The 12,417-nt window shown below is 38.6% G+C and overlaps 1 protein-coding gene across 1 annotated transcript; it reads right to left on the reverse strand.

The window, feature by feature from the left end:
• Positions 1-1,940: 1,940 nt before the first annotated feature.
• LOC104914044 (extracellular sulfatase Sulf-2-like) lies at positions 1,941-10,062 on the reverse strand. Its single transcript, XM_010722456.3, has 6 exons — positions 10,028-10,062; positions 9,346-9,496; positions 7,492-7,667; positions 3,788-3,916; positions 2,824-2,880; positions 1,941-2,118 (listed from the first exon to the last, which is right to left on the reverse strand). The coding sequence occupies exons 1-6, from the start codon at positions 10,045-10,047 to the stop codon at positions 1,956-1,958; spliced, it is 696 nt and encodes a 231-aa protein (XP_010720758.1). The 5' UTR covers positions 10,048-10,062; the 3' UTR covers positions 1,941-1,955.
• Positions 10,063-12,417: the final 2,355 nt, after the last annotated feature.

The following is a 12,417-nucleotide window of genomic DNA, read 5'->3' on the forward strand; positions in this document are numbered from 1 at the left end:
TGATCAGGGGGCCTGTAGTACACCCCCACAACAGTGTCACCCTTACCAGCCTGCCCCTTGATTCTCACCCATAAGCTCTCCACTGCTACATCACTCTCCCCCAAGTGAATTTCAATACAGTCTAGCTGCTCTCTCACATAAAGAGCAACTCCACCACCCCGCCTAGCCAGCCGATCTTTCCTAAAAAGCACATAGCCCTCCATGACAACATTCCAGTCATGCGAGCTGTCCCACCACGTCTCCGTGATCGCGATGAGATCATGACCTCGCGACCGCACGCAGAACTCCAGCTCTTCCTGTTTATTCCCCATGCTACGCGCATTAGTATACAGGCACTTAAGAGAAGCAGCATCCCTCCACCTCTCTCCAAGCCTTTGAACTCCACTGTCTACACGATCTGCAGAGCCAGAAGGAGGAAGTTGGCCCTCCAACAGCAGAAACTGAACTAGTGTTGCCTAAATAACACATTGCTGACAACAGTTTCACTGAGACATTCAGCTCATGTCTGCAAGAATGGTAATATTCCAAGAGTTACTCTGACAGCCCTCTGAGCTGCAAGGAAATGAGGCAATGCCAGTCTAGAGCTCACACGTTATTAGCATGTTGTTCCACCTACTCTTACCCCTTTGTCCTCAAGTCCACAGGCAGGATGTGTTATGGTCCTTGGTAGGAGCTATTCTGACTGGTACCTGGATGACAAAGCAATGGCACTGAGAAAATTTCACTGTTTTCAAGATGATGAGAATTAACCTAAGAAAGCAGGAATCTTCCCAGAAGTGGAGTTGCTGGAAACAGCTCTGCTGTACCTTTGCAGCTCTCTGGTGGGGCTGCAAAACTTCTCAGGTTGAATCATGTATTGATACTGCTCTTCTTTTCCTAAATTCTCTTTTACGTAACCAGGATGCAAAGTGAAAATATATATTTTAATGTATGACTACAAAAGTTGTGTAAAAGAAATTACACAAACAGCCAGTTTTGTGCCTATCTAATACACAGACTGTCAGCATGTGTCCTTTCACAATATATTTTCATTAATAGTGAGAATATATTGAGTGTACAGAATGTTAGCTTTCTGTTATTATGTGTAATTCCAACTAATAAAATGGGTTAATTTAAAAATTCAAAGCAAAGGGAGCTTTGGAAGAGGCCAATTTGTTAGGTTCATTGTACGTAGGTCAATCCAAAAGTAATTCCTCCTGTTAATTTCCATTGAAACTACAACAGATAGGAAGAGCACAACAACACTATTTGGTAGAGCAAATCCTCAGCTACAAAACACTACTATTTTTTTCAACACAGTCACCCCACCACTAGCTATGCATTATTATTAGCAATGGACAAAAGCTTGCATGCAGTGCTCATAAAAATCTGCACCAGCAGAGGTGACTGCTGTCGCTGTGACCACTGCTGAAACGTAGCACCCACAGCTTCACTCTGCTCACAGCCATCCTCTGTCTCCACCAACATTCCGCAAGTATTGATGAATGCCAACGGGTGCCATTTTTAATGACACACCTTTGCATCACTCACTTCCATTAGATGTCATTTAGTCAGACTGTCCCTCTGCTGCCATCTGTCTTGCAGCAACGTACAGAATGCTGGTGGGAAGCTTCAACATCTACTACCATACCACTGTCTGTCTCTGATGACGTAGGCCAACATAATAAAATAGGAGGTATTATTCGTGGAGCAGCCCTCGTAGATTCTCATCGCTAATGAATCCCAACCACATTCTATTTGGGGAATATAATGTTAAAACAGCTGAGACAGTTCTCTTAGCAGTAGCCAGGAATCAATAGAGAGGCACTTGAATCAGCAATTTCCTGACTGCCAATCTCATAAGTGCTGCAATATGGTTTTGAGCAAAGGCCACAAAATGAACAACTTGATTTATAAGCTGACATTGGCAGCAGGTGAATGACAATGTCACACTGAAGATATTAAGTTCAGCCCATCTACAGGTCCTTACTTTCAGCCACTTGTCCTACCTGGCCAAGCTGTTCACAAGCTGTTTGATACTCAGCTCTCTGACAAAGGTCTTTCACACGCTGGTATTTGGGTAGAAAGTTTTCTTCTTGGGCATCTACCTTCTCATTTTCCCTCTTATGCAGCAGTTTACTGGAGGGAAAAAAAAACAAAACAAAACCATAACATCTATTTTTGCATTAATTCTAAGATATGCATACAGTTTACTGAAAAAAGGCCCAGAGAAGTACCTTATCTGCCAGAACCCAAGCATTGCTGGTGGCCAAAACTTAATAGCTTACTAGAAACTGGTCCTTATCATCATCTCTCATAACACACGCATTATTTATATCATCCTCAGGGAGCATACAAAGCCACACAGAACTGGGACAGTGTGTTGCACATCTGACTGACAGGGCAATAACAGTCCATCATATCCTCCTCACTACTGCATGGCTGCACTTTGCAAAACCTTCATGTCAAATGTTACTTATAAAGGCAGAGCACAGAGGGAATGGCCAGCAGACGAGCACGAAGAGACAAAAGATTATTCTTACTTCCATGATTTAAGGAGGAGGGTGGGGGGGTAGCAGTTAAAAAGGAAAATGAGATGTCTTCCCATCTCCCAGTCCAACTAAACCTCCTCTCCCTCGACTCCAATAGCATATTTATGCAGGCTGTAGGCAAAGGCCATACATCCCCTCCCAGCACACAATCACCACCATTAAGCGTACCCAGCCGTGTTCCTGCTGGCAGAGCTAATGGCTTTAGGTCTGCAGTAGAGTGCTGCTTTGGCTCTAGCTACTCAGTATCCCTCTATTTAAAAAGATTGAGCTTTGTGATTAACACTTTCCTTACCCTCTCTCCACTAGGAATGAGTCTCTCCACACTTTCATCTTTTTCTTTAAATGGAACCTGGTAGGAGATGAGGACAGAAAGAAACAATTTATTTCCACAAAGAACAGTGATCAAATCATGTCCCAGTTTCCTCTCCCACCCCCAACTCAGAGGAGAAGCATTACAATAACCTCTCAGGGGGACATGCAGCTCTATGAAGCAGGCACATATGCCTCTCCAGTGCAAATCATGAACAAACACAGCACAGATTTGTTCTCACAGGGACAAAATCCACAACAGATTCACAGAGTACACCTATTTAGATATAAGCACTTTTAAGGCACAGGGGATTAACCGAATTGTCCTTGATCACAAAGGATCCCAAATTAAATCAGGATTTCCTGAGCCCAGTTTGGACTCTTAACCACCCTTCCCCCTGTCTCCACCCCACTACTTATAAAAGCAAATCTCCTTTTCTCCTTTTTTCCCTTTTCTTTTATACTGCTGCTGATTTTCTCTAGCAGCCATCCAATCCAATTCTCTCTTCCCTGCTCTTTCACCAAGGAAAGTACTGCTGGAAGGTCTCAAATATGTAATTCTGAATGCTGGTCTGCCCTTACAGTCTGATACACAACCAACCTTTTCAACTCAATTCTTCTACAGTTTACTCAAAATGAAAGGCTCTGCTACAAATGATGCCACAGAAATATTTTAAATCTATGATTCAAATAAGTGAAAACATTGAGTGGCCCACTCAGTGCTACACTTACTACATCCAGATGCCACCTATGCCATACAGCAAATCTGACAAAATCTGTCAAAATGAAAACTGTCGGATGTGTAACATCAAATATCTTTAGATTTTCCTATGAATACTGCATTCATAGATAATAGTTTTCCTTCAAATACACTGCATGTTGATGAATACTTCTTTTAATTTCCATGCAAACACACACATTTTTACATGCACGCTTTCTTCTCTTACCTATTCACTGGTCTCTCAGAATCAAGAAGTTTTAGAATAGATTTACCATCCATATCAGATGGAATATCCAATCCAGCAATATCCAGAATCGTAGGTGCAAGATCAATATTCAACACAATGTGAGGATTCCTGTAAGAATATGTATAGGAATGTGATTTAAAGTATGTGCAGTGACACCAAGCAACTACAGCTCCTCCACGCAGACCATGGATCTAAAAAAGCTTATTTTGTGATGCAAATACTATGAAATTCCATGTAAGAAATTAATATGCAAGACAGAGATAAGTTGTGCAACCTCAAGAGGGACTAATACTAAGATTTTAAACTTTAGCTCAAAGCATTTTTGACAATGCAAAGTTGTTCATACAGCAAAGTTAGTTAATTATTGCAAAAGAGGTTCAAAAGTTGTTCAAAACACGAGAGAGCTTTGGATACCATTGTCTTACAGCATCAAAGTGTCTGCCAAATATGCTGATTACTTGATTAAAAAATAAATCTGGCAGCTAGCACATGCTTTATCTGTTTCAAAAAATGGCTAGAAGTAAGTACTGTAGCTCATATCACAGTAAGCATGTTCTGATAAGAACATGAGCAGAAATACATTGCCAGATACTACAGCAAATAACTGAAAGTTGCTGCTAACACGATGTCTGTGACAAAATGGGAAAGCAATTATGGAGAGAACATAAAAAAGAGAAAATTTAAGCTAAAGATGTTGTTTTATAGTATCAGCCTCCCCAGATTCACAGCTATCCTGTGAATCTATTCTGCAAACACAGACTCCCCAAAGTTCAATGTGTTTGCCGTGCCCTGTTTTTTAGCTAGGCAGTGGCACATGCTTCTCAGCCACCACAGTTAACAGGGCACTGTTTGAACCTAAACTCACTTAAAGTTCAGTTCCAATATTGGCATCAACTCCAGACCAGTACAGACAGCTCCCATCTCCAAATCCCTTCAAATGCCACAGCCAAATATGAGTGCGTTCATGGGTCAAAGCATCTAGCTGTACAGACCAGCATTCTATCATGCAACTTGCTTTTACTACAGGTTGAGTTCTGCTCAAGGTCTATGTTGCACCTTCAAAGCTTATTTCAAATACCTCTGTGAAGAAGTTGTTTTATTCACAACATTATACATAGTTTATCAGCTGCATACTATTTCTTTCAAAACAAATACACAGGCTGGCAGGGAATTTTTGAAAACTGGAAAAAAGGGAAAGTGAACATATTGCTATAGAGACAATCTTCTACAGCACTGAACATAAAGAATGACCGTGCTATGAACCACAGGCACAAAAGGACTGGGACCAGATGCACTGCTACACATGTATGTCAGTGCAAAATTTTAGTTCAAATGCAAGACAGAATAAAGCTGCTAAACTCACACTAATTAATGAGACACCATTTAAAAATTACTGCATTTTTGAACAAGCAAGCAAACAGGCACTGACAAGATGATGAATTAAATTGATGTACCTAATTTGATTTTAATTACTAATAATTGTGGTGTAGCATATTTGGTAATACAAATGAGAACTTAGTAATGACTCGCAACAGTGAATGCTATTAAATCTTCGTTGGTATCAAAAGGGAGTCATGGCAATTACTCTGCAGGGAAAAGAAAGTTCACAGAAAACACGAATGATTGAGGCTCTAACATGAGAAGAAAAAGGAAGATCGATTTATTATCTGATATATTTTCCCCTCCAAGGTATTTTGTCCTTTTCTTCCCATTTGTTGTACAGTGATGGACTCTGTTTTGCCAGACTGTCAGACTAAATCTTCAGATTCTAAAATAAATCTATTTTCATCCTTACAGGTCACTCAAAAACAAAATTCAGTGGGAAGACTTTACAGGTTTTACAAGTCCAGGCGTGAAGACCTTTGGACCAGTGCAGACAAGTGCTGGCTGGCCCCAAGCACTGCAGGTTGCAGCTTACTCCACTTTGGCCATATTAGCATTACTGCTTTATTGAGACCAAAACCTGCAGTTGATGGGAAATAGAGTAAGTTTATAAAAGGCTAATCCAGTTCTCTGGAAAGTCTCTGCTGCTGCAGACAAATCTTCAGGGCTGGAGTAGTACGTTTAATTCCATCTACCCTACTATCCAGTGAGTTGTTGTGCAGGCAGCCTCTCACCCAATCTGAAACCATGAGGCAGCTTTTACAGCGCAAATCTTACCATTTAACATTACTGAAAGTTATCCCAGTACACCAAAAGTTTCACAAGATTCAACCTTACCTGTTTCTTATCCAATTTACAGAATTTTACAGCATTATTTTTGGCAGAGTACTGGGTCTGCTTAGGGCAGGTGTCAGTCACAAAGTGTCGGATGCACTCATTGGCCACCCAGATCATTGTGCTTCAGAACACTCCTGCTCCCCTGCCTGTGTCTTTTTCTCTTCCTAGTCTTCTCTGTTCTAAATTCTCTTTACACTCCTCCTCTCAAACTCATGGGTTCAGACTTTCTCCCTTGTGTCACCTTCCATTAGATCAACCTCCTATTTCTCTACAAAATGCACTCCCTCCTCTTTCCCCAGTAACGTTATTCGCTCACATTCTTCTGTGCTTCACAAAGTTGTTCAGTGTAAACTTCAGTGGAGAGGAGGGAAAGAACATGAGAACACAATACCAAACAAATAATAAAAACCCCAAAGATTTTTAGGACTTCACAACTTCAACTGAAGTCAGCAGTTGATCACTTGGTGTTAAAAATCAAATCATGCCTAACATTCAGTTTAACTATGAGAACTGCTTATTTCACATGCAGAACTACTGTAAATAAGCACATATACACACTGCAACATCCACAGAATCTAACATTTTTGTCCCTACTCATAACTTGAATCAGTGAACTTAACTAGTAAATGGAACAAGGTTTATTCATAACTATTTGCTACTGGATGATGTGTTGGAACTGTTCCTCTGCTATAATGAAAAAATGGTGTGTGGAAGACTGTGTGTGTTAATTATGCTAAAACATGCACATTTATATAAATAAAAGGCAGCAAATTATGGCACTCTGTCCAAAATCATTACTTAAGTGCAAATATTTGCTATTGAAATAATTGCTTAGAAAGTGTATTTACATAATTTCTTAGCTGATCAAAGCTACCAATTTAATTAACAGTCATATTCGGCATGCTTGTGTGAATCTGACAAACAACCCTAACCATGTAATCTCAAAGGATGAACCAAAGGGAGTCTGTGGATGATAATTGTGGATAAACTATTACATACATTCTTCTTCATAAGCTGAAACAAATGACTTCAGTAAGAGATTTAATTAATGTCTGGCAACAATAATTTACTGTAGCAGTGAACATTATACCATACACGTTTTACCTTGAAAATGTTACAGACGTGTGTAATACTTGCATTCCTCAAAAGAAGACTCACAAATGTTTTCTAGAATGGACCCAATTCCAAGTGGCTTTTTCAGCCAGAGCCATAAACCAAAAAGGTTTACAGAACCTGTGCAACCAAGAAGGTAACAGTAAAAACTGCTTGATCCTGTTATACCAGCATGTATTCTGCTAGCTTATTTTGCTTATTTTGCTGCCAAAGATGAGCAGGAAGTCAGTCAGAATGTGCAGAATTCTGTGCCTCCACTTGTATGCCAGGTCAGTATGACCAGAAATATGAACAAAGAATTTTTCTGGTAGCTACATATACACATGCACACACAGTAGAGAAGAACTTACAAGGACCCAGCCTCCACATTTGGCCCTCGGACGTAGAAAGGAACTCTGATATCAAACTCATACGGCATCGATTTTCCCTTCACTAGCCCAAACTGACCAATATGATAACCATGGTCTGCTGTGTATATTATATATGTATTGTCCAGTTCGCCAGTTTCAACCAGTGTGTTGTAAATCTGAAAAAAAAGCAAAAAAAATCCCACAGTATTTGTTTCACTGAGATGTACTATATACAGATATTGGAGATAATTTTCAGTCTATGTGTAATCTACAAATAACAGCAGCCCTGGATGTCACTGAGTTATCACACTGATCTATTCCAAATAATTTATAACCACAAAAAATGTACTGATTGAATACTGCAATTATATATTACAAGGCAAATCCCCATTTCCTGTTTTTAGGTAAACACGTTAACATCCCATAGTTTCAAAAATGCTTGGGTTCAGCATTTTGCATGAGAACTGTCAAAACAGCATTACGTACATTTTTGTATTTGATGTTATTTTGATAACAGAGATGAGAGTTTCAAGGTGATGAGCATTTCTGAAATTCTCTCTCCACCTTTATCTTTTCCCGTCAGCAAGCAATTCTAATAAAATGACAGCATTTTGCATCTCACACTTCTTAAAGCAACACTTAACAATCTTGCCTTCAGACAAATGAGTTCTCATTATGTAGAATACCTGCAAAATCTTTTTCAGATAAACACCACTCAGTTTCACTAGAGGCAGAGAACTAACAAAGCATGTTCTCTTAATTTTCTATTTGTGGTTGCTTCTATCGATTTATATGAGAATCTTCATGTGAAATACATGAACGTGAGCACCACAGATCAATTTTTATGTACTATTTTCACTTGCCAAGGTCCTAGAACAGTGAGGCACTAAGTCATGTCTTACACATTTCAAGACAAAACAGCACTGAAAAAAACACCACTCTTTTTTGTTACTTTTCTGTTGCTGCTGCTGTTTTCACTTTCTTTAATACTGAAAGACTGTTAGATACAATTCAGATGAAAAGATCAGACCAATTTGGGGGTTAAAACTAGAAACAACCCAACCAATTTTTCCTGCAGTACATATGCATATTAAATTAATCCAAAGTCAAACCATTTTGCAGTAAAATAGATAATCTCTGATACTGATATCTGATGTATCTAAGCAGGTTCATTAATCTGGAGTAGAGATCACACTTGCCTGAATTGGTAATTATAAGTCATTACTAACAAGTTCATGCAATGGCATCCAGATAACCTCATCTTCGCCTTCCAGGACTCTTATTTTATGCTCTACCATTTTGATTAAGAATGCCAAGAGATAAGCAGAAAATTGCAACATCTTTAAAACTGCCTTCTTACAACTGGAAACAAACCCTCTCTTTCTCACAGTAGCTGTTAGCTAATTCAGACATATCAGTTCAAAGTTCCCATTGTTATATAAAGTAGATTTAATTTTAAAAGAAAATAGAAATTTACCTATATACTTATTTTCTTTTAGCACTTAACATCTTAGGTGTGATTTATCATGGGATTGCTCCTTTTTTAATCTTTTTTAATTTTCTGAGTTCTCCCAGGAACCCTGTGTTACAGCACTAAAATAGGTCCGCTGTCACATACACATCTTCAATAGGCTGTAGGATGGCTTTGCACTAATAGAACTTATATTTTTAAAGTTTAGGATTAACATTTTGCTTTCAATAATGTGACTACAGCAACAAATTAGCTGACTTGGAACACCCAGCTATTTAAAAACTGAAATAGTCCTTTTTCTCTTACCTGCATATGCATCACAGTTTGAGGCTTAACTCAAGAAACAAACCCATATTGACCTGAAAAGTGATGGCTAATCTTACCATCTCCATAGAATCATCCACAGACATGAGTGTTTGAAGGCGCTTTCTCTGTAACATGTTAGTGAACTCCATGTGTATAGGCTTCATGGGACCCGTATACCTCATTATCCAGTGCTTGTCTGGGTTTGGAGCATAGTTATAGCTAGGAGTGCTGAGAAGCAAAGAGAAAAGTAGAATATTTTAGCAGTGCAGAAAAAAAAAAGTAATGTATAACAATAATTCCTATTTCATCAATACTACAGGACTTACTCTCTGAGGTACACAAGAAAATATTGAGTTCAGAAGAGTTTCGTTCTTTATGTTCTATAGGAGATAGGAGAAAACTCCGTGGGGAATAAAACCTATTAAAAGAGTAAACATTGTTTCTGCAGTGTCATAAGACTAACAGATATTTTTCAAGGCCAAGACACTACCCTCGGAAGTCTAGCTTCACAACTGGGATGGATTAGGACATGTTATCAGATCAAAAAGCATGTACTACTGGTTATTTTCTACTCATGTAATTAATCACTTTGCTTTCATTCTGCCCACATTAGCACAGTGCAAGCTGTTTAACAGTAACTATAAAACACATTGAGAAGCTTCTAATATGTTTTTTTTTAATCAGCTTTTTTCAATTTAACATGACTGGCTACTTTCATACTTCAGCACTCATGTACCCAGAGCAGCAGAGGCACCCTACCTGCTGGTATCAAACTGCATGTGAGCTCATGGCAAGCAGAAGTGGATATATAGCCAGATTTTAAAGACCTGCCAAAAAAAGCAGGAGTGAGGGGAAATAGGACTGTATTTTGTCAATATTTTCAAGCCACTAACTCATTTGCAATCATAAGAAGCTTTCAAATTCCAGTGAGTTCAAACTAAAACCAGATTAATTAAACTTCTTGTAAAAATCCCAAGAGCTGGAATCAATATCCTCCTGGAATCTCATGGCCCCTCCAAATACTCATAATCTTGTAACCATCAAAGTGATGAGGAGAAATAGCACTGATAGTCCATCATCTCACGTAGTTAGCTGTTTCAGAAATTGATCTTCCCTTCATAATTGTATCATTCTAAGTTAGCCAAATCTAAATAAAAGAATTATTTTCGTACATCATTATCATGGTGTTGACTCTTTGTATCACCAGCTCACTTCAAAGTTATATCTATAGCTTTTATTTACAATAAATACTATTTTTATCTACCATAAATATCCCTTAAAAGCTTTTTTTATTGTTTAAGACTAAGAACTACGTTTGTCAGTTTCTTCATGTCCTGGTTCACACACAGCTCAGGTAGAGTCTAAAACATTCAAAATTACTTTTCCTAAATGATTTGTTGAGTCTCTCTTTTTCAATCAAAGCAATAAACTCACTCTATGCAAAAGTGCAAGCTAAGAGGGTGACACAGTAATACAGGGAAAAATAACAGATACTCAGCTACTTTTTAATTCCCAAACACAATTTCCTGACAAACTCAGCTCCTGCTTGGCAAATACCCGCACTGTCGTTTCTGTGTGTGCAACAGAGCAGCAGGGTAAGTTATTAAGACAAACAACAGTAATAGAAGCTGAAACTTCTCCTTGAAGTTAGTGTCTCTAATGTATCTTTGCATATGACAGGTAATCTTAAGTTTTTACATAAATATGAAATTAATAATCCGACGGTGAAATGTTCTATGCAGAAAGCCTTTGTTAGATGCTATCTGAAAAAATGTGCGTAGGTGGCAAATGGAAGCTTCTTCATATAGGGAGGAAAGGGCTGGTGTTTATTCTCTGTGTATTGTTAATAGCCTCTTGAATTTCAGAATGTTATTGTGGCTGAAATAATGACATTGCTCCTTTGAAAATGCTGACAGTTATGGAAACTGTTGCTATGTGATGCCCAGAATGAATCAAAAATGCTTGGCACACTCCTTTTCAGCTTACTTTGTGATTTCCTGGCTGATTTGAAACCTCCCGCTGTTTAATCCAACCAAAGCCCATGATTTTCTTTGATTACTACAAATGTAACTCTCTTACACTTAACAGATTTGTCTGTCTTATAGGAAAAATACACAAATGTAACATTCCTAGAAGTTGGTTAGGATAACCTCTTCAAGTGTACTCAGATGATAAACCCAAGTCTGACTGCATTTAACCTTGGAAAAGATGGGTGGTAAAGTGTAACCTCTACAGAGATAACATTTCTGATTGCTGTCAAACTGCCAAACTGTGGCATTCTCTGCATCCCTCAGTACAAGCAGTAAAAAATGAGAACTGGCTATGCAGCCTACAGGTTTGCTTGCTGAATGCTGATTGAGGAGGCTAAATTTCACATCAGACCAGAAATGCACACAAACAGGAGTTGCACAGAAAAAGGACAGTGACTACAGCGTAGGGTACAATATTCATGCCAGCTAGTGCATCTAACAATAGAAGCATGAGAACAACAGCATAAATTAGCAACAGAAATAAGTACTGGAGATCTCAAGCAAAGGAATACACTGATTGTCAGTCTAAGCCGATATAAAAATTTAGCAGCATGGATTTTAATAATGCTAAACAGTGCAATGCCCAGCATACACATTACAGATGCATCTCTCTCTGTGGCTGCAGCTTAAGAATCCACATGCAGATTTCAGTGGTGCTGACACAAGCAGAGGTACGAAGCCATGCTACATGGTATATTGCCTTCTGGTTTCAGGGCTGGGCAATGACTTTGTTCATGTTACTGCTTTAGGGCAATTCATACGAAGTGTTCTGATGTTTCTCTGCTGGGTCCAGAAGATAACAAAACAGTGAGAACTGCATACATTGGCATTGGCAGAATTATCTGACGCTGAGATTCCCTTGGGATGTGGGAACAGAAGGAAGAATGGAAACAAGAGAACTGATCTATGTATACAGTGAGGGAATGATGCACGTTCTGCACTTTTGAATTTAATCTTAAAACCAAGCTAATGAAGATCTTTTCAATTATTTTTATATAATTAAATGAGAAGTGCTTAAAATAAGATTGGCAGTTTCTTTGCACAGGAAACATACAATTCTATGCTTTGTTTTGTTGTTGTTGTTTTTTTTTGTTTGTTTGTTTTAAATATATATATAAA

This window comes from Meleagris gallopavo, chromosome 22, assembly GCF_000146605.3.
Source record: "Meleagris gallopavo isolate NT-WF06-2002-E0010 breed Aviagen turkey brand Nicholas breeding stock chromosome 22, Turkey_5.1, whole genome shotgun sequence".
Lineage (NCBI taxonomy): Eukaryota > Metazoa > Chordata > Aves > Galliformes > Phasianidae > Meleagris > Meleagris gallopavo.